At 37.3% G+C, this 23,915-nt stretch overlaps 1 protein-coding gene across 10 annotated transcripts in view; it reads left to right on the top strand.

The window, feature by feature from the left end:
- LOC123559558 (arylsulfatase B-like) overlaps nucleotides 1–23,915 on the top strand; it is a 62,437-nt gene that overhangs the window by 24,992 nt on the left and 13,530 nt on the right. For 3 of the 10 annotated variants that reach the window (XM_053552570.1, XM_053552571.1, XM_053552572.1), the window contains 5 exons: nucleotides 6,404–6,516; nucleotides 10,418–10,534; nucleotides 13,941–14,057; nucleotides 16,203–16,325; nucleotides 19,670–19,799. In XM_053552570.1, coding sequence (XP_053408545.1) covers nucleotides 6,404–6,516; nucleotides 10,418–10,534; nucleotides 13,941–14,057; nucleotides 16,203–16,325; nucleotides 19,670–19,799 — 600 coding nt within the window. Of the gene's footprint in view, nucleotides 1–1,445; nucleotides 1,559–6,403; nucleotides 6,517–10,417; nucleotides 10,535–13,940; nucleotides 14,058–16,202; nucleotides 16,326–19,669; nucleotides 19,800–23,915 lie in introns of all 10 variants that reach the window. The other 7 variants (XM_053552573.1, XM_053552576.1, XM_053552577.1 and 4 more) reach the window with 7 other exon arrangements.

Here is a 23,915-nt window from a genome sequence, read left to right as displayed (position 1 = left end):
TAAAGACAAGAATTTTTTAAAGGTTTAAGTCTTTCCATGATATAAGTCTATAAAAACTATGTGCTCTATAAAAACTATGTGCTCTCCACGGTGGGGCCATATTTGTCCCCAGGGGAATAATTTGAACATTCTTGGTAGAGGACCACTACAAGATATGCTACATACCAAATATCAAAGCCCAAGGCCCTTTTGTTTTGTACAAGAAGATTTTCAAAGTTTTTCCCTATATAGGTCTATATAAACCATGTGACCCCCGTGGCAGGGCCATACTTGACCCTAGGGGGTAATTTGAACAAACTTAGTAGAGGACCACTAGATGCTACATACCAAATATCAAAGCCCTAGGCGTTGTGGTTTTGGACAAGAAGATTTTCAAACTTTTTCCTATATATATATGTCTGTGTAAACCATGTGACCCCCAGGACGGGGCTATATTTGACCTAGGGGAGCCATATTTGGTAGCATCATACTAAATATATATTATACCATATTTATATAGCACCCTTTTCATGATAAACACATTCAAAGGTGCTTTACATAGCACAAATGCAGCCTTTCAGGGTACCAAATTCATCCTCTACTAGTACAGACATAAAGGGACAGAGGAAGAGAAAGCCCCAAGAACAGAGAAGAGAGAAATCCTTTCGATATAGACATGTCTGGCTAACTTAGCCAAGCTCTTTGCATATAGAAACTTCCTACAAGTTCTTCTCATGGACTGCTTGAAGGACCTTCATCAAACTCAGTCTGTAGCATCATTAAATGGTTCTCTCCAAGGTTTGAGGCACATGGCCACTTATAGGGTAAAACACTAAAGGTAAACATAGAAATACCTTTAAATGACTTCTTCTCATGAACCACCAGATGGGTTTTCATCAAACTTGGTCTGTCGCATCATTGTAAGGGTCTCTCCTAATGTTGCTCAAATGGGGCACTAGGCCCGTTTTAAGGGTTACAAGGACTAAACTTGAAAATACCTTTAAAGTTCTCCTCATGAACAGCTTGATGGATCAATATATTAGGTCCTCTCAAAAATGTGTTAAAATGGAGGCACTTTGCTCTTTTTAGGGGCCACTAGAGCTACAGAAATAGAAATACCTTCAGACAACATTTTTTTATGAACTGCTTGGTGCCAGTAGCATCATTATTAGGTCTTATGCCAAATGTACTTAACTGGGACACTTTGTCCCTTTTAGGGGACACCAGAGTCAGAAACAGAAAAATATTTAAATAACTTCTTATCATTAAGTTTGTTTTAATGTTTATGCATTTTTCAGCTGTAACAGAAAAATATAGAAAAAACTTAATGTAACTTTTATTTTAATTAACTGTTCACCATACTTTGTCAGAAGAAAAGTCATATGGTTGAGATCTTCTTCAGATGAGCATCTCAGGCCTATGTGGGCCTCTTGTTTTACAGTGAATGAAAGAATATAAATTTATAGGTTTACAAAGAGGGGTAATAGTGGGTGCTGCAAAATATGGGCTTCCACTAGAAGAAAAGATTATGCCCCAGTGGTTTCAACAACTAGGATATAGAACCCATATGGTTGGAAAGGTACACTGTCCTGAAGTATAAAGGTCTTGCTCTGTAGTGTATGTCTTACTTGTTCTTACCCTTAATTGTGCATATATTGTCTGATTTTGGTATTTTATATCCAAACAATAAATTCAATTTTTAGACCAGCAAGTATGTTTTCCTCAAGTTTGAGCAAATTATCCTTCAAATATTTTGATGTTTATGGAAAAATATTGCTTCCATAGCAGTTTGACAAAAGACAGTATGTCCTGAGTTACCCAGTTCATGTTGGGAAGTTTGGCAGGTACTTGCAGAGAATATGGGAATCCATAAACACACTAGTTCGGTTAACTGCCTGTCATTGCATTACTTAGTGTATAAAAGTAAAGAAGCACTTCAAACTATTACACTTTGAACTTTATACGAACTAAACCAGCACCAATATCAAAATCATATCACAGTTCAATATCTCATTGTACGAAACATTTGAAGTAGCAAAAAAAAGGACATCATAACTTGAGAAAAAGAAATTGTAGACTTAAGGCTGAGTATTCTTATTGTCAGAATTGAGCGGCCAAAGTCAGGTCATTAAAAATCAGACAGTATCATGTGTGTTTGTTTATATAGCTTGCTAGCATGCTGTACATCTATGTATGTGTGTGGTTATTTATTTTCTATCCAATAAAAGTAGTTTTCATCTAGTCATATACTAATAATGTAATTGGTTAGAGTAATATAGTCATGATACTGTAAATTCCTAAACAACATCCATTTTCACCTATTTTAGAAAGTTTGTACTTCCTGGCTAGAAATTTTTAGCTCACCAGAGCCAAAGGCTCAGGGTGAGCTATAAAGATCACTCACCGTCCGGCGTCCGGTGTCCGGCGTCCATCCGTAAACTTTTACTTTAAATGACATCTTCTCATAAACCGCTAGGCCAATTTCATCCAGACTTCACAGGAATGTTCCTTGGGTGAAGCTCTACAAATTTTTTTCAAAGAATTGAATTCCATGCAGAATTCTGGGAACCGAAAGGAAAAACTTTAAAAATCTTCTTCTCAAAAACCAGAAGCCTAGAGCTTAGATATTTGGTGTGAAGCATTGCCTAGTGGACCTCTACCAAATTTGTTCAAATCATGACCCCGGCGTCACTAGATTTTACATAGGAAAATCTTAAAAAATCTTCTTCTCAAAAACCAGAAGCCCTAGAGCTTAGATATTTGACATGTAGCATTGCCTAGTGGACCTCTACTAAAGTTGTTCAAATCATGACCCCGGGGTCAAAATTGACCCCGCCCCAGGGGTCACTTGATTTTACATAGATTTCTATAGGAAAATCTTCAAATTTTTTTAAAAAAATAAACCAGAAGGCCTAGAGCTTAGATATTTGACATGTAGCATTGCCTAGTGGACCTCTACAAAATTTGTTCAAATCATGACCCCTGGGGTCAAAATTGACCCCGCCCCAGGGGTCACTTGATTTTACATAGGAAAATCTTCAAAAATTTTCTAAAAATAAACCAGAAGGCCTAGAGCTTAGATATTTCACATGTAGCATTGCCTAGTGGACCTCTACAAAAAAATTTCAAATCATGACCCCCGGGGTCAAATTGACCCTGCCCCATGGTGTTACTTGATTGTACATAGAAAAATCTTCAAAATTTTCTAAAAATAAACCAGAAGGCCTAGAGCTTAGATATTTGACATATAGCATTGCCTAGTGGACCTCTACAAAATTTGTTCACATTTTGACCCCCCCCCCCCCCCAGGGTCAAATTGACCCAGCCCCAGGGGTTACTTGATTGTACATAGGGAAATCTTCATAAATTTGCTAAAAATAAACCAGAAGGCCTAGATCTTAGATATTTGATATGTAACATTGCCTAGTAGACTTCTACAAACTTTGTTCAAGTCATGACCCCCGGGGTAAAATTGGCCCCGCCCCAGGGGTCACTTGATTTTACATAGATTTCTATAGGAAAATCTTCAAATTTTTTTAAAAAAATAAACCAGAAGGCCTAGAGCTTAGATATTTGACATGTAGCATTACCTAGTGGACCTCTACAAAATTTGTTCAAATCATGACCCCCGGGGTCAAAATTGACCCCGCCCCAGGGGTCACTTGATTTTACATAGGAAAATCTTCAAAAATTTTCTAAAAATAAACCAGAAGGCCTAGAGCTGAGATATTTCACATGTAGCATTGCCTAGTGGACCTCTACAAAAAAATTTCAAATCATGACCCCCGGGGTCAAATTGACCCTGCCCCATGGTGTTACTTGATTGTACATAGAAAAATCTTCAAAATTTTCTAAAAATAAACCAGAAGGCCTAGAGCTTAGATATTTGACATGTAGCATTGCCTAGTGGACCTCTACAAAATCTGTTCACATTTTGACCCCCCCCCCCCCCTCCAGGGTCAAATTGACCCAGCCCCAGGGGTTACTTGATTGTACATAGGGAAATCTTCATAAATTTGCTAAAAATAAACCAGAAGGCCTAGATCTTAGATATTTGATATTATTATACCAGATTTATATAGCGCCCTTTTCATGATCAATTTCACGTTTAAAGGCGCTTTACATAGTTCAAATGCAGCCACACAGGGCGCATAATTCATCCTCTACTAGTACAGACACAGAGCGATCTGACCAGAGGGACAGAGTGAGACAAAGCCCCCACGACAGGGAGATCAGAAATCAGATACAGGCTTGTCCGGCTAACTTAGCCTAGCTCGTTGCGAATAGACAGTCTGGTTCTTTAACGTGCCCAGTGTATAGCACTGATACACGCAAGGATTGCCTGGGTTCCTGACCAGTACACCTCTAGTTGGGTGGGAAACACTGAAAAGCGTTTCTGATATGTAACATTGCCTAGTAGACTTCTACAAACTTTGTTCAAGTCATGACCCCCGGGGTAAAATTGGCCCCGCCCCAGGGGTCACTTGATTTTACCTAGGAAAATCTTCAAAAATTTTCTTAAAATAAACCAGCAGGCCTAGAGCTTAGATATTTTATATGTAGCATTGCCTAGTGGACCTCTACAAAATTTGTCCAAATCATGACCCCCGGGATCAAATTGACCCCGCCCCATGGGGTTACTTGATTGTACATAGAAAAATCTTCAAAATTTTCTAAAAATAAACCAGAAGGCCTAGAGCTCTACAAAATTTGTTTAAATCATGACCCCTGGGGTCAAAATTGACCCCGCCCCTGGGGTCACTTGATTTTACATAGGAAAATCTTCAAAAAATTTCTAAAAATAAACCAGAAGGCCTACAGCTTAGATATTTGACATGTAGCATTGCCTAGTGGACCTCTATAAAATTTGTTCAAATCATGACCCCCTGGGTCAAAATTGACCCCGCCCCTGGGATCACTTGATTTTACATAGGAAAATCTTCAAAAAATTTCTAAAAATAAACCAGAAGGCCTACAGCTTAGATATTTGACATGTAGCATTGCCTAGTGGACCTCTTTAAAACTTGTTCAAATCATGACCCCCTGGGTCAAAATTGACCCCACCCCAGGGGTCACTTGATTTTACATAGGAAAATCTTAAAAAAAATTCTTAAAATAAACCAGAAGGCCTAGATCTTAGATATTTGACATGTAGTATTGCCCAGTAGACTTCTACAAAACTTGTTCAAATCATGACCCCCGGGGTCAAATTGACCCCTCCCCATGGGGTTACTTGATTGTACATAGAAAAATCTTCAAAATTTTCTAAAAATAAACCAGAAGGTCTAGAGCTTAGATATTTGACATGTAGCATTGCCTAGTGGACCTCTACAAAATTTGTTCAAATTTTGACCCCCCAGGGTCAAATTTACCCAGCCCCAGGGGTTTACTTGATTGTACATAGGGAAAACTTCATAAATTTGCTAAAAATAAACCAGAAGGCCTAGATCTTAGATATTTGATGTGTAACATTGCCTAGTAGTCTTCTACAAACTTTGTTCAAATCATGACCCCCGGGTTAAAATTGGCCCCGCCCCAGGGGTTACTTGATTGTACATCGGAAAATCTTCCAAAAAATTTCTAAAAATCGTTTATCTGAAGGTAATTGCAAGGCTGTGGAATAAGTTGGATAATTTATTTTGGCATCAAATCCTTATTAAATCAGTATGTAAAATGGATTATCATGGCTTTCAAACAATCAAGAATAAATGACCAATGATGTGATCTGGGACAAATTTTTTTCCAACATGAATGAATTCTGGCGATGATCTGGTTTAACCTATTACATTCACATGTAAAATGATATCTGATTAGACAACATTGAGATACTTTGACAATTCTCTGGGCATTGTGCTCAAAATGACTGAATTTACTGGAATTATTTAATTGTCCACAGTGAAACATTTCAGCTTTTACATGTATCTTATTTTAGCTGTTACATGAATGTAACATGATACATCTGATTTCTATTCTTTCACCACCGTCAGTCAGTCATTTAATTGTTAGTCAATGATACAGTACTTGCTAATTTTGTCAGGGATTTCCACCAGGAGATTTATTTGTCCATCGGGTGATTTAATCCAGCTGTCATTTAAAAATGAACTTTTTTGTCCCCATTTCAAGTGGTTCAGAAGTAAGAAGCCAGCCAACTAACATCAGGGATCTCGGGTACTGTTCCCCACTCCTGCAACTAAAATTCTGTCTGTCAATTGTACTGTGTGTTTGGTGTTTTATGCAAGTCATCTAAAGAACCAGGGCTGTTTGTGGAACTGAAACATCTTCTGTATCTTGCATTTAATCCTCTGACTAAAACTCTTCTTCTGGGGAAAACACCCATATGGTGAATGGATGGTAAGTAGACCTAGGTATATATGCCATTCTGGTTAAACAAGGCTTTATAAGTATCATTTTTGAACTTAATCAGGTTTGCAACACAGTGTTATATACTCATCAGAAAAGTATGGATTGCCTTTGGAAGAAAAGATCATGCCGCAGTGGTTTAAAGAATTAGGATATAGAACACACATTGTTGGAAAGGTATTTCTGATTATAACATTTGAACCAGTCTTAGTGGTCACCTTATGAAGCAGCTACTTGCATGAAGTAGTATGTCTGTTAACGTCATAAATTGACCTTTTTCCTTTAAATTTCAACTTGTTTTAAGCAGCCATCTGCCTTTAGCAGCCAGATTATGTTGCTGCCTCATCTGATTGATTAAGGTAGTTCTGCACATTTGAATCAAAAGTTTTTTATAATGTAGAATTTGTCTAATCCTTGATTTTTCAAAACTTCAGAGTATACTCATAAAATTTGGTAAATAAAAATGGTAGGATCATGTGCTTGACTTTTTATACGCCCGTTTTTCCGTTTGAAAAACGGGATGTATTATGGGAACGCCCCTGGCGGGCGGGTGGGCGGCGTCCACAGACTTTGTCCGGAGCATATGTTCTTCATGCATGGAGGGATTTTGATGAAACTTGGCACAGTTGTTCACCATCATGAGACGGAGTGTCATGCGCAAGAACCAATTCCCTAGGTCTAAGGTCAAGGTCACACTTAGAGGTCAAAGGTCAAATTCAAGAATGACTTTGTCCGGAGCATATCTTCATGCATGGAGGGATTGTGATGAAACTTGGCACAATTGTTCACCATCATGAGACGGAGTGTCATGCGTAAGAACCAGGTCCCTAGGTCTAAGGTCAAGGTCACACTTACAGATCAAAGGTCAAATTCAAGAATGACTTTATCCAGAGCATATCTTCTTCATGCATTTAGGGATTTTGAGGAAACTTGGCACAGACTGACAGTTGTTCACCATCATGAGACGGAGTGTCATGCGCAAGAACCAGGTCCCTAGGTCTAAGGTCGAGGTCACACTTAGAGGTCAAAGGTCAAATTCAAGAATGACTTTGTCCGGAGAATATCTTCTTCATGCATGGAGGGATTTTGATGTAACTTGGCACAATTGTTCACCATCATGAGACAAAGTGTCTTGCGCAAGAACCAGGTCCCTAGGTCTAAGGTCAAGGTCACAGAGGTCAAAGGATACAAGAATGAAAACTTTGTCTGGAGCATTTCTTCTTCATGCATGGTGGGATTTTGATGTAACTTGGCACAAATGTTCACCACCACGAGACGGAGTGTCATACGCAAGAACCAGGTCCCTAGGTCTAAGGTCAAGGTCACACTTAGAGGCCAAAGATCAGATACAAGAATGACTTTGTCCGAATCATTTCTTCTTCATGCATGGAGGGATCTTGATGTAACTTGGCACAATTGTACACCATCATGAGACGAAGTGTCATGTGCAGGTCCCTCCTTTAGAATTACTTCCCTTTGTTGTTACTATAAATAGCTTGTATTGTAACTTTTTCATTACTAGTCGTAGGGAAAAATCGAGACCACTTTTCTGTAGTACAACATGCATGTTACATCCAATTTTGAGGTGTATTATGACCTTTCTCTACCTTGTTAGGATTTTTGTGTGGACTTACAATTTTTTTTATGCCCCCGAAGGGAGGCATATAGTTTTTGAACCGTCTGTCGGTCTGTCAGTCTGTCCGCAATTTTCGTGTCCGGTCCATATCTTTGTCATCGATGGATGGATTTTCAAATAACTTGGCATGAATGTGTACCACAGTAAGACGATGTGTCGCGCGCAAGATCCAGGTCCGTAGCTCAAAGGTCAAGGTCACACTTAGACATTAAAGGTCATTTTTCATGATAGTGCATTCGTGTCCGGTCCATATCTTTGTCATCCATGGATGGATTTTCAAATAACTTGACATGAATGTGTACCACAGTAAGACGACATGTCGCGCGCAAGACCCAGGTCCGTAGCTCAAAGGTCAAGGTCACACTTAGACGTTAAAGGTCATTTTTCATGATAGTGCATTCGTGTCCGGTCCATATCTTTGTCATCCATGGATGGATTTTCAAATAACTTGGCATGAATGTGTACCACAGTAAGACGACGTGTCGCGCGCAAGACCCAGGTCCGTAGATCAAAGGTCAAGGTCACACTTAGACGTTAAAGGTCATTTTTCATGATAGTGCATTCGTGTCCGGTCCATATCTTTGTCATCCATGCATGGATTTTGAAATTATTTGGGCATGAATGTGTACCACAGTAAGACGACGTGTCGCGTGCAAGACCCAGGACAAAGGTCCTAAACTCTAACATCGGCCATAACTATTCATTCAAAGTGCCATCGGGGGCATGTATCATCCTATGGAGACAGCTCTTGTTTTTGGATTTTTTTAATATTTTTTTTTTAAAAATTAACTTCCCTTAGTTGTTACTATAAATAACTTATATTGTAACTTTTTTATAATTGACCGTAGGGAAAAACCAAGACCACTTTTCTGTGGTACAACATAGATGTTACTTTCAAATTTTAGGTGTATTTTAAGGTATCTCTACCTGGTAAGGAGTTTTTCTGTGGATTTAGAAAAACAAAAGAATTACAATAATTACTAAACAACCACAAAATTAAAATTCCATTTGCAAATACAGGTGCTAGTGTAAAGAAATTTGCTGTGAAGGGCATATATTGTGACATTCTGGCACTCTTGTTGGTAGACTGGTTTGAAAAATTTGGACCTTAATCAAGTTTTCATAATTGGAGTCTATGGGGAAAATCACAAATTTATGGCATTTTATGATTTTTGCAAATAGAATTTTTCTACAGTGTTGATTTTAATAAAATTTCTCAGAGACTACATTAATGTATGGTCTGTAATATGTTGAAGTGAAATGTATAGGTCCATGTGCTTGTTATTGATATATTTGCCCATAATTTAAGAGATCTGCACATTACAGGCTAACTTTAAGACAATATTTGGTATTATTTAATGTGTCAAACGTTTCAATATCGTATTTTATCTTTAGAAAGACAGTAACATTGCCTCTTTCATAAAATTTAATTTACTCACGTGTTGCCATTAATTCATAAAACTATATTTATTTCCGTATTCCTAGTCCTGACTTTTATGTTATCCGGATAAATAAAAACGGTTAATGCCATTACTTCCGGTTTAATAAACATACAGAACTATGTTAACACAGGTTTGATAGTAAATGCAGTATTAAGATGAGCACATTAATAATGAATAATATTGTTTTACTGTACAAGGTCCTCATGGGCTTTATGCTAAAATTGTTAGTTGTATTTTGATAGAAAAAGTTGAAAAATTTTCATTCCAAAGTTGAAATCTGTCTTTTTTGATGTGAAAGAGATTCAAGGTTAGATAAATACTTGCTCCAAACAAGCTTTTGATGAAAAATTTGAATGTGCAAAAACATTTCTGTGTCTGTCAGTGATCGCATTGGCATAGTATTTTCAAAGTTTGAGATGGAGCCATATTTCCACATTTATCCATGTATTTCCAGAAAACTTTTTGACATTTTGACAACCAAAAAACGATAATGTTCTGCCTTTCTGCCATGTACTTCTGTTGACTTTTTTCTGTAGAAATGAAGAGCATACCCAGTTATAAAGGACATTTGATATTTGTACAGTGGAACCTCTCTAAATGAAGCATCCTCAGAACCTAAGAAACAGTAAATGCTTCAATAGGTTTACAGTCTACAGGGGTTACTTTTTATAGAAGGAGCTTATTCAAGACATAGACGATAGTTCAGGGGGTCCAGTTTAGAAAGGTTCCACTTTATATACATGTATTTTATTTTCTGAGGCTAAAACAAAGTTTATCCTGTTTTTAATTTACTTCATTCTAGACCTGTCAGCTGACATAATAATTGGAAATTTCAATTTTGGTGTGTTTTATTTGTGACAAAATTTGAATAAAAATCCTTTCGGTCATAGATGTTTGAATGAAAATACAAAGTTTGATTTTAAAAAGATTGCATCAGATAACTTTGTTTTTGGCCAATTTTTGCTGTGTATAGAAAGCCTAACTTTTCCTTACTTTTCAGTGGCACTTGGGGTTCTATGCCTGGGATTTTACACCAACGTATCGTGGGTTTGAAAGCCACTATGGCTATTTGCTAGGACATGGCGATTATTTTGATCATATGACTGAGTGTACACCTGTAAGAGCATATTTTTCAGAGAAGTAGTTTTTGCAAAAAGCTTACTTAGTAGGATTGTCTTCTTTATTTTGGTTATATGCTAAAATCTGGAGTACACTGGATATTTATATCCCCACCAAACATGTTTGTGAGGGCTATATAGGAGTCAGTTTGGCATGTCGCATCCCGCCCAGTCCCGAAATTTATATGCCTGGAAGGATTTTAATTTAACTTTACATTATTTTTCCACAAGACCAGATGACATGTTGAACACATCACCTATGTCTGATGGTCAAAGGTCAAGGTCACAATTCAAGGTCAAAGGTTAGATATTTGGTTTTTGCTCCATAACTTCTATGTGCCTGGAAGGGTTTTATTACTAAATGGATTTGATTCAGACTTAAAATAGTTGTTCAGCATCATCACCCACATCATATGACACAAAGGCCATAACTCTTACACCAATATTTCATAAATTATGCCCCCCCCCCCTCCCCCTCTTTTTACTTAGAATTTCAGGTTAAGTTCTGATACATTTTCACTCTATCTCAGTTATTACTAAATGGATTTGATTCAAACTTGAAATAAATATTCCACCTTATCACCCACATCATGTGACACAAGGTGCATAACTCTGATGCCAGTTTTTAATGAATTATGCCCCCTTTTCCTTGGAATTTAAGGTTAATTTTGATGCATTTTCACTATATCTCAGTTAATATGGAAAGCATTTTATTCAAACTTGAAGTAGTTGTTCCACATCATCACCCACATCATATGACACAAGGTGCATAACTCTTGCACCAATATTTCATGAATTATGCCCCCTTTTTGCTTAGAATTATACTTATATAGTGTTTTGATACACTTTATCTGTACCTCTCTTATTATTTGATATTTTTTAACACAGGCCCAAGCTATTGTGCAATATTCATCTACCATTTGAGTCATTAATTTCAAATATAACCTTTTTCAAACAATGCTTTTGGTGGGGGTATGAATCACATTTGGTGATAGCTCTAGTTTCCACTCAAGTCTGTATGACATTTTTTGTCTCACTGCCTGGTCAGTAAACTTGCATATTGACCTTAATTGTTATTTTATACAGAAGGAAGATTCTGTTTCTGCAGTATCATGTTTGAAAAATTTGCATCAAGATTGGCATCATAAAAGAAATGTCTGTGTATAGGACAGTTGAGGTTATGTACAGTTTTGCCAGTCATTATACCATTCTATACTGTTACACAGACAGGATGACTTCTTTTTAAATATGGAATAGAATATACAAGTTAGGTATTACAATATTACTTATACAGTGCATGCTAAATATATACTGCAAAATTCAAGTCAAGAAAGTTTTTTAGACTAGAATACTAGTTGCTTATGATTTTTCATAAGAACTGTTCAAAATTTTGATGTATTATCATTTATTCAGATTAAAAACTTTGTCAATGTCAGTTCTTTACTTAAGGTTCATTTCAAATATACAATAATTTGGGGGGAAAAAAACCCTCAATTTTCAGTAGGAACACCTGTAGACAGATGTTGAAGTTTTCATAATTTCATTGATCGCTTCAGCGGTTTAAAAGTGAAAAACAAAATGAACTATGTTCTTGATTATTTATTAAAAAATACTTGTATTGATCATGTAGAAAATTAAGGGATATAAGCTGCACATATTGTTAGATTAAATGATATTGATTTTTACTATAATTTGACTTGATCACTCATGGAATTGTCAGCTACATATGTAAAGTGCCCTTGAACGTTTTTATCATGAAAAGGGCGCTATATAAATCTGGTATGATAATCAAATACTTTTTCAGTTTTGAATGGAAAAATTATTAAAGAAAACTAATTGTTTTGACTGTTTCCATAACATAATTATAATCTGTCAGTAACCAAGTTTTAAACCTTCTTAAGAAATATAGGAATAATTTTCTGATATCCAAAATTTTTCTCTTTTGATGTTGTACGAGCTGGAGGTCAATGCCTTTAATCCTAGCAATCATTTGCAGGCATGCCCCCTTAAAGTCAAAATGTAAAACAAGACTTTGGAACGTTGATGAATATGGGACTTCATTTGAAGTACCTTGCTATTATATTGGGTAGGCTGAATATTTTATTTGTATGTTTTAAGATCTATCAGACCCCCAGGTGCCACTGTATATTTAATCAACATGTTACATTCTTACGTGCTGTTTTTGAAGTGGTTTGCTTTTATTTCAGGGGAATAAGGTAGCAGCATTAGTCTGTTTACAAAATATATAAATGTACACATGCTTTATCTTGAAATTTCTGTGAAGCATTTGAACAAACTGCATTAAAGCCCTAAGAGGGATATTAAGGAGCTTGATGAAACATAATTTTGTTAACTCTTGATTCAATATATTTAGTCAAGCTTATATATGATTTAAAAAAGAACATGATTTATGTCCTTAAATATGATTCTGACATATTTTTTAAATCCGTAAGGAAAAAGATTTGAACAGTGTTTACATGCACTTTGATTTCATATTATTTATAGGCAAATAATTTTACATAAACAAAATTTAAAATTTTCATGAACACTATTAATAAATAAAAAATGTTGTTGAAAAGATATGTCTTGATAATGTAAAGATTTTACAAACAATTTGAGTTTTCTGTCTTAATTTATAGCCTCACTTTTATCCTTCCTTCCATATACAAATTGTGCCCTTTCACTGGAGTTTTAGCATTTCTAAAACATCATAACTAAACTTGTACAGAATTCATATAGAATTACAGCTCTTGATTTATAATGCCATATTTAACCATATTTATACTCTAAACCATTTTTACACATTCAAATCTTTCTAATATATAGACAGAATACGTATGTATATGAATCTCAGATTTTATTATAGACTAGATTGGTATATAAGACGGTCAAAATTTGCTTGCCCTTGATTAATAAAAAAAGCAAGTTGTCATTGAAACACCATTCCTACACAGATTTTGTATACCCGGTACCTAGTAGATCTATTACAGCTTATTTTACTGGCAAGATAACAGTAATATGTTCAAAAGTAATGTTAATTTAACAGTACCATATTTTGCCATGTTTGCACTCATATTTGATAAAGGCCAGATAGGTCAAATTTTGTCGTCTCGAGTGAGCAGTATAGGACTGTTTTTTTGGGGCTCTGGCTTATGCCATGATACTGGTAAGCTGCATCTACCCAAAAATTTAATAATCAAATTTTTCCTAACAGAAAAAGAATTATATTCCAGTTACAAATAGAGAGAAAGAAATGATATAAAACATACACACAAAACTACAGTTTTGAAGTTAAATTTAATTTTAATTAATAAAATCTTTTCTTTCCGTTTCAGACAGAGTAACATTATCACAGTTTTGTATTTTTAAATCTGATTTGGTTTCTTTATTTTGTTATCTCAACAGTGGCACCTGGGAATGTTTGCGGAACAATATTTGCCGACATTGCGAGGGTTCGAATCTCATTATGGGTACTACCAGGGGTGTGAAGATTATTTTGACCATACCTATGAAGCTAATCCAGTATGTTGTATTTGTGGTATTGGCAGCAGTTTTATTGGTTGCATTTCCTGCTTATTATTCTTGTAGCTTCTGTCAACAAGTTATCTTTTCCATTACGTTGTCAAAAGCCCTCTTCAAAGTTTATTTGGGGGGGTCTTTGTGGCCGGCTCAGGGTCAGATCAAAGTCAATTGCCTTTTACCACAGTAGGTTGAAGCAGTGCTCAAGAGTTTGTGTGATGAAGCCATCAGAAAGATCTGTTGTTCTACTGAGGTGCCTGTTGTACTTGAAATAATGTAGGCACTTTGGGATTTTTTACTTTTAAAAGCTTGAAGGTCACCGACTGTAACTCAAAATTGATTTAGCACTTGTGTTTATCAAATTATTGTCCTTGGGTACAGTCTAAACTCAGGTACAGTCTGTCCTTGTTGAAGTTTTCATAATTTCATTGATCATTTCAGCATGCTTTATGTACTTTATCATGATTCTGACATATTTAAGTCTTTAAGGAAAAAGATTTGAACAGTGTTTACATGCACTTTGGTTACATCTAATCTTGGGTACAGTCTAACCTCAGGTACAGTCTGTCCTTGGGTACAGTCTAACCTCAGGTACAGTCTGTCCTTGGGTACAGTCAAACCTCAGGTACAGTCTGTCCTCAGGTACAGTCTGCCCTTGGGTACAGTCTAACCTCAGGTACAGTCTGCCCTTGGGTACAGTCTAACCTCAGGTACGGTCTGTTCTTGGGTACAGTCTAACCTCAGGTACAGTCTGTCCTTGGGTACAGTCTAAAGTCAGGTACAGTCTGTCCTTGGGTACAGTCTAAAGTCAGGTACAGTCTGTCCTTGGGTACAGTCTAACCTCAGGTACAGTCTGTCCTTGGGTACAGTCTAACCTCAGGTACAGTCTGTCCTTGGGTACAGTCTAACCTCAGGTACAGTCTGTCCTTGGGTACAGTCTAAAGTCAGGTACAGTCTGTCCTTGGGTACAGTCTAAAGTCAGGTACAGTCTGTCCTTGGGTACAGTCTAACCTCAGGTACAGTCTGTCCTTGGGTACAGTCTAAAGTCAGGTACAGTCTGTCCTTGGGTACAGTCATAAGTCAGGTACAGTCTGTCCTTGGTTACAGTCTAACCTCAGGTACAGTCTGTCCTTGGGTACAGTCTAACCTCGGGTACAGTCTGTCCTTGGGTACAGTCTAAAGTCAGGTACAGTCTGTCCTTGGGTACAGTCTAACCTCAGGTACAGTCTGTCCTTGGGTACAGTCTAACCTCAGGTACAGTCTGTCCTTGGGTACAGTCTAACCTCAGGTACAGTCTGTCCTTGGGTACAGTCTAACCTCAGACACAGTCTGTCCTTGGGTACAGTCTAACCTCAGGTACAGTCTGTCCTTGGGTACAGTCTAACCTCAGACATGGTCTGTCCTTGGGTACAGTCTAAAGTCAGGTACAGTCTGTCCTTTGGTATAGTCTAACCTCAGGTACAGTCTGTCCTTTGGTACTGTCTAAACTCAGGTACTGTCTGTCCTTGGGTACAGTCTAACCTCAGGCACAGTCTGACCTCAAGTTCAGTCCAACCTCAGGTACCATCTGTCCATAAGTACAGTCTGTCTTAGGGTACAGACCTCGGTCTGACCTCAAGTACAATCTGTCTTAGGGTTCAATCAGTCCTCGGGAATTGTCTTTCCTCTGTACAAAGGATTTATTACGTAGCTTAGTGGTTTAGGTTGATGACTTCAAATCACTTGCTCCTCACTGCTGTGGGTTCCAAACCTCACTGAGGGTGTAGAATTCTGTCATGTGAGGAAGCCATTCAGCTGGCCTACAGAAAGTCAGTCACTGAGTGTGGTTCTACCAAGGTACTGGCCTATGATAAAATAATGCCTGGGGATCTTCCTTTGCCGTCACCTGGAAGGTTGCCATATGAACTATATAATTGTATCAGTGTGGCATAATACCCAACAAAAACAAAGCATAGCTAAGATTTTTTTTTTTCCTGAAAACATATTTGTTGATTTGTAACTAAAGTCTCCTTCCTCAGTATCAGATTTGTAAGGTTTATGTGTCAGATATTTTCTTAACTCTGACTATTCAATTCAGTTTTCCAGATCTGTATATTTTGTAAGTATCTGAACTTACCGGTATGTCATTAAAGCTTCTCATAACTACAGGAATACTGGGGAGTAGACTGGAGACGGAATTTAGATCTGATACGAAATGAAACCAACTTGTATTCTACTGATCTGTTTACCGTAGAGGCTGTCAACATAATCAACAAACATGATACCTCCCAGGTTGGTAAAAATGTGAAAGTTTATGACTGAAACTGTCAATAGTAAAACAAACATGATTTGTTCAAGTAAGGTAGGGCTTCTACTTATTGGTAAAGTGTTAACATTATCAAAAAACATGATACCAGACTAGGAGGCAAAACTTTGATTTGCACAATGTATGGGCTGTTAACACTATCAACAAACATGATACCAGACAGGGAGGTAAAAAAAAATTAACAGCATCAACAAAATGATACCAGACAGGGAGGTAAAATTTTGACTTGCACAATGTCACAATGTATGGGCTGTTAACATTATCAACAAACATGATACCAGACAGGATGGTAATTTTTACTAGTAAAATGTGTGGGCTGTTTGCATAATCAGCAAACAGGAAGGTAAAATTTTGACTTCAAGAATGGTGTTGCTGTCAGCATAATCAAATAACATGACACCAGGCAAGAAGGTATAAAAATTTACTTAAAGCGTGCCTAGGCTGTCAACAACATGATACCAGGCAAGCAGGTAAAACTGTGATTTGATGTTGCTTTCAGCATAATTGAAATACATGTTACAAGACAGGATGGTAGAAGTTTGACATGTAATAGTGGGTCTGTCAGCATACACAGCAAACATGGTACTAGACGGGAAGGTAAAATTTGACTTACATAATGATAGGTCTGTCAGCATACACAGTAATCATGGTACTAGACAGGAAGGTAAAATTTGACTTGCATAGTGATGGGTCTGTCAGCATACACAGCAAGCATGGTACTAGACAGGATGGTAAAATTTGACTTACATAATGATGGGTCTGTCAGCATACACAGCAAGCATGATACTAGACAGGAGGGTAAAGTTTGACTTACATAATGATGGGTCTGTCAGCATACACAGCAAGCATGGTACTAGACAGGAAGGTAAAGTTTGACTTACATAATGATGGGTCTGTCAGCATACACAGCAAACATGGTACTAGACAGGAAGGTAAAGTTTGACTTACATAATGATGGGTCTGTCAGCATACACAGCAAGCATGGTACTAGACAGGAGGGTAAAGTTTGACTTACATAATGATGGGTCTGTCAGCATACACAGCAAGCATGGTACTAGACAGGAAGGTAAAGTTTGACTTGCATAATGATGGGTCTGTCAGCATACACAGCAAGCATGGTACTAGACAGGAAGGTAAAATTTGACTTACATAATGATGGGTCTGTCAGCATACACAGCAAGCATGGTACTAGACAGGAAGGTAAAGTTTGACTTGCATAATGATGGGTCTGTCAGCATACACAGCAAGCATGATACTAGACAGGAATGTTAAATTTGACTTACATAATGATGGGTCTGTCAGCATACACAGCAAACATGGTACTAGACAGGAAGGTAAAGTTTGACTTACATAATGATGGGTCTGTCAGCATGCACAGCAAACATGGTACTAGACAGGAAGGTAAAGTTTGACTTACATAATGATGGGTCTGTCAGCATACACAGCAAGCATGGTACTAGACAGGAAGGTAAAGTTTGACTTACATAATGATGGGTCTGTCAGCATACACAGCAAGCATGGTACTAGACAGGAAGGTAAAATTTGACTTGCATAATGATGGGTCTGTCAGCATACACAGCAAGCATGATACTAGACAGGAAGGTAAAGTTTGACTTGCATAATGATGGGTCTGTCAGCATACACAGCAAACATGATACTAGACAGGAAGGTAAAATTTGACTTGCATAATGATGGGTCTGTCAGCATACACAGCAAGCATGGTACTAGACAGGAAGGTAAAATTTGACTTGCATAATGATGGGTCTGTCAGCATGACACAGCAAGCATGATACTAGACAGGAAGTTATTTGACTTACAAATGATGGTTTCACATACCAGCAACTGTTAGACAGGTAATTGCTAAAATGATGGTCTGTCAGCATGCACAGCAAACATGATACTAGACAGGAGTAAAGTTGACTTACATAAGAGTCGTCAGCATGCCAGCAATGATACTAGACAGAAGTAAGTTTGACTTACATAATGATGGGTCTTTCAGCATACACAGCAAAGATGATACCACAACACAAAGGTAAATTTTGACAAAAGGACAGTCTCTCAACATAATAAAAAAAACATAACTTACATGATTTGCATACTGACAGTGTTGTCAAAATTACAGTCAAGTTTTAACCATAAATATGTAACTTTCAGGAAAGTTACATTTTAACTTTCTTTGCAGGCTAGACATTTATTATATCTTTGTGGTTATTGAATGGAATATTATTATAACCTCTTTGAAGACGTTCAACCAAGTCCGATAACTAGCCATATTGGCCCAGGCACTTCAGAATTATGGCCCTTGACAAAAAATTACTGAACCATTCATCCTAGTTCACCTCGACTCACTAAACACTGAACCATTCATCCTAGTTCACCTAGACTCACTAAACCTTGAACCATTCATCTTAGTCCACTTAGAATCACTAAACCACAACTTACTGAACCAATTGGCCTTTTGAATTACTGAACCAAAACTTACTCCTGAAGTCTACATTTTATGCCCCCGAAGGGAGGCATATTAGTTTTCCACTGCCCATCCATTCGTTAGTTCATTCGTCACAACGTTAACTTTTTGCATGAAGGCACTTTACTCGCGAACCACTGCACCCAGGACCTTCAAACTTCACATGCTGATAGTACTTATTGAGTACACGACCTTACTGACTTTGGGGTCAAAGGTCAAGGTCACGGGCCAATGTTAACTTTTTGCATGAAGGCACTTTACTTGCGAACCACTGCACCCAGGACCTTCAAACTTCACATGCTGATAGTACGTATTGAGTACACGACCCCTATTGACTTTGGGGTCAAAGGTCAAGGTCAGGGTCAAGGCGCTGCGGGGGCATTTGTCACCATTAGTGACCACTCTTGTTTTACTATTCAGATGATTAGGCAGTTGTGGGAGATATTCGCTTTTCTCAAAAGCAGCTGTAGTTACTCATTATTTTTGCATCGCCTACGTTACTGACAAGCTGCAATGCAGGGCATGTTAATTGTTACATTGTAGTCTCACCTGAACCTGGATGAGATATAAGTATAGGTAGATGATCTTATGTTCAACATCCACAATTATTTGCCTAATTGTAATGAAGCTTGGTCAGAATGATTGCCTCGAACGTGTTCAAAACTGGGTCATCTTGGGTCACTAGATCAAATTATAGAAAAACCTTCTATAATGGTGAAGTGTTTGGATACAATGGCTTATGTCTGTTTAGAATTTCTTTAATGTTTAAAGATAGTGTGATAAGTTTAAGTCCTTGATGGAGTAAACTACTTAGAAAAGGTAAAATGTGTTGTTCTGTTTCAGCCATTGTTTTTGTATCTACCACACCAAGCTGTACACAGTGGAAATACTGGAGGGGATCCCTTACAGGCTCCACAACACTATGTTGACAGATTTCTACATATAAAAAATTATCACAGGAGGTTGTTTGCTGGTAATGTTAATTATTAATCCATTATGTTTTCTTCTTAGTTATTTGTGGTGGATTTTTAGCTCACCTGAGCAATGCTTAGGTGAGTTTTTCTGATCGCTCGATGTCCAGCGTCTGGCGTCTGTCGTCCGTCAACATTTAGCTTGTGTATGCGATAGAGGCTGTATTTTTCAACTGATCTTCATGAAATTTGGTCAGAATGATAACCTTGATGAAATCTAGGCCGAGTTCGAAAATGGGTCATCTGGTATAAAAAGCTAGGTCACTAGGTCAAATCAAGGAAAAACCTTGTGTATGTGATAGAGGCTGTATTTTTCAACTGATCTTCATGAAATTGGTCAGAATGATAACCTTGATGAGATCTAGGCCGAGTTCGAAAATGGGTCATCTTAGGTCAAAAACTAGGTCACTGGGTCAAATCAAGGAAAAACCTTGTGTATGCAATAGAGGCTGTATTTTTCAATTGATCTTCATGAATTTTTGTCAGAATGATAACCTTGATGAAATCTAGGACGAATTCGAAAATGGGTCATCTGGGGTCAAAAACTAGGTCACTAGGTCAAATCAAGGAAAAACCTTATGTATGCGATAGAGGCTGTATTTTTAGCTCGACTATTCGAAGAATAGTCTAGCTGTTCTACTCACCCTGGCGTCGGCATCGGCGTCTGCGTCACACCTTGGTTAAGTTTTTGCATGCAAGTACATACAGCCATCAATTAAAGGCATATAGCTTTGAAACTTATTTTTTCTTTTTCTAGGTCAATTACCAACCTCTCTGGGTCAAGTCCCATAACTCTGACATGTATTTTGAGCAAATTATGCCCCCTTTTGGACTTAGAAAATTTTGGTTAAAGTTTTACATGCAAGTTACTATCTCCAAAATTAATGCATATATTGATTTGAAACTTCACATGTGTCTTCGGGGTTATAAAACTAGTTGATAGCAGCAAGTCCCATAACTCTGACTTTCATTTTGGCCAAATTATGCCCCCTTTTGGACTTAGAAAATTCTGGTTAAAGTTTTGCGTGCAAGTACATACAGCTATTTCTAAAATGCATATAGATTTGAAACTTATTTTTTCTTTTTCTAGATCAATTACCAACCTCACTGGGTCAAGTCCCATAACTCTGACATGTATTTTGGGCAAATTATGCCCCCTTTTGGACTTAGAAAATTTTGGTTAAAGTTTTACATGCAAGTTACTATCTCCAAAACTAATGCAGATATTGATTTGAAACTTCACATGTGTCTTCGGGGTTATAAAACTAGTTGATAGCAGCAAGTTCTATAACTCTGACCTTCATTTTGGCCAAATTATGCCCCCTTTTGGACTTAGCAAATTCTGGTTAAAGTTTTGCGTGCAAGTACATACAGCTATTTTTAAAAGGCATATAGATTTGAAACTTATTTTTTCTTTTTCTAGATCAATTACCAACCTCACTGGGTCAAGTCCCATAACTCTGGCATGTATTTTGAGCAAATTATGCCCCCTTTTGGACTTAGAAAATTTTTGTTATAGTTTTACATGGAAGTTACTATCTCCAAAACTAATGCAGATATTGATTTGAAACTTCACATGTGTCTTCGGGATTATAAAACTAGTTGATAGCAGCAAGTCCCATAACTCTGACCTTCATTTTGGCCAAATTATGCCCCCTTTTGGACTTAGCAAATTCTGGTTAAAGTTTTGCGTGCAAGTACATACAGCTATTACTAAAAGGCATATAGATTTGAAACTTATTTTTTCTTTTTCTAGATCAATTACCAACCTCACTGGGTCAAGTCCCATAACTCTGGCATGTATTTTGGGCAAATTATGCCCCCTTTTGGACTTAGAAAATTTTGGTTAAAGTTTTACATGCGAGTGTCTATCTCCAAAACTAATGCAGATAATGAATTGAAACTTCACATGTGCCTTCGGGGTTATAAAACTAGTTGATAGCAGCAAGTCCCATAACTGATATGCATTTTGGTCAAATTATGCCCCCTTTTGAACTTAAAACTCTTTTGATATTTAACCTTTTTGGGTAATATTTTCCTGCTTCTGTGACAATATTTCAAATAGTCGAGCTTGGCTGTCTTACGGACAGCTCTTGTTCAATTGATCTTCATGAATTTTGGTCAGAATGATAACTTTGATGAAATCTAGGCCGAGTTCAAAAATGGGTCATCTGGGATCAAAAACTAGGTCACTAGGTCAAATCAAAGAAAAACCTTGTGTATGCGATAGAGGCTGTATTTTTAGAGCAATGCTCAGGTGAGTTTTTTTGATCGCTCGATGTCCGTCGTCCATCGTCTGTCGTCCGTCGTCTGTCGTCCGTCGTCTGTCAACATTTAGCTTGTGTATGCGATAGAGGCTGTATTTTTCAATTAATCTTCATGAATATTGGTCAGAATGATAACCTTGATGAAATCTAGGCCGAGTTCGAAAATGGGTCATCTCGGGTCAAAAACTAGGTCACTAGGTCAAATCAAAGAAAAACCTTGTGTATGCGATAGAGGCTGTATTTTTCATTTAATCTTCATGAATATTGGTCAGAATGATAACTTTGATGAAATCTAGGCCGAGTTCGAAAATGGGTCATCTCGGATCAAAAACTAGGTCACTAGGTCAAATCAAAGAAAAACCTTGTGTATGCGATAGAGGCGGTATTTTTCAATTAATCTTCATGAATATTGGTCAGAATGATAACCTTGATGAAATCTAAGCCGAGTTCGAAAATGGGTCATCTCGGATCAAAAACTAGGTCACTAGGTCAAATCAAAGAAAAACCTTGTGTATGCGATAGAGGCTGTATTTTTCAATTCTTCTCATGAATATTGGTCAGAATGATAACCTTGATGAAATCTAGGCCGAGTTCGAAAATGGGTCATCTCGGGTCAAAAACTAGGTCACTAGGTCAAATCAAAGAAAAACCTTGTGTATGCGATAGAGGCTGTATTTTTCAATTGATCTTCATGAATTTTGGTCAGAATGATTGCCTTGATGAAATCTAGACCGAGTTCGAAAATGGGTCATCTCGGGTCAAAAACTAGGTCACTAGGTCAAATCAAAGAAAAACCTTGGTGTATGCGATAGAGGCGGTATTTTTCAATTGATCTTCATGAATTTTGGTCAGAATGATTACCTTGATGAAATCTAGGCCGAGTTCGAAAATGGGTCATCTGGGGTCAAAAACTAGGTCACTAGGTCATATCACGTAAAAACCTTGTGTATGCGATAGAGGCTGTATTTTTCAATGATCTTCATGAATTTTGGTCAGAATGATTACCTTGATGAAATTTAGACCAAGTTCGAAAATGGGTCATCTGGGGTCAAAAACTAGGTCACTAGGTCAAATCAAAGAAAAACCTTGTGTATGCAGTAGAGGCTGTATTTTTCAATTGATCTTCATGAAATTTAGCCAGAATGATTACCTTGATAAAATCTAGGCCGAGTTCGAAAATGGGTCATCTGGGGTCAAAAACTAGGTCAGTAGGTCAAATCGAAGAAAAACATTGTGTATGCAATAGAGGATGTATTTTTCAATTGATCTTCATGAAATTTGGTCAGAGTGATTGCCTTGATGAAATCTAGGTCGATTTTGAATATGGGTTATCTGAGGTCAAAAACTAGGTCACTAGGTCAAATTAAAGAAAAATCTTGTGTATACGATAGAGACTGTTTTTTTCAGTTGATTTTTATGAAATTTGGTCAGGTTGATTGCCTTAATGAAATCTAGGTCGAATTTGAATATGGGTCATCTGAGGTCAAAAACTAGGTCACTTGGTCAAATCAAAGAAAAAACTTCTGTATGTGATAGAGGCTGTATTTTTCAGTTGATCTTCATGAATTTTGGTCAGAATGATTGCCTTGATAAAATCTAGGTCGAGTTTGAACATGGGTCATCTAGGGTCAAAAACTAGGTCATATCTAAGAAAATGCTTGTTTTATCGCAAGAGACCAATTTTTTGGTCCAATCTTAATGAAAATTGGTCAGAATATTTGTTTCCATGAAATCACTAGGTCAAACATGTTTTACACTGTTATGGAGTGTTTCTTAGGCGACCTAGGGCCATCTTGGCCCTCTTGTTCAATTGATCTTCATGAAATTTGGTCAGAATGATTGCCTTGATGA

Source organism: Mercenaria mercenaria, chromosome 10, assembly GCF_021730395.1.
Source record: "Mercenaria mercenaria strain notata chromosome 10, MADL_Memer_1, whole genome shotgun sequence".
NCBI lineage: Eukaryota > Metazoa > Mollusca > Bivalvia > Venerida > Veneridae > Mercenaria > Mercenaria mercenaria.
The sequence above is the reverse complement of the archived record's forward strand: the minus strand, read 5'-3'. Positions and strand labels throughout refer to the sequence as shown.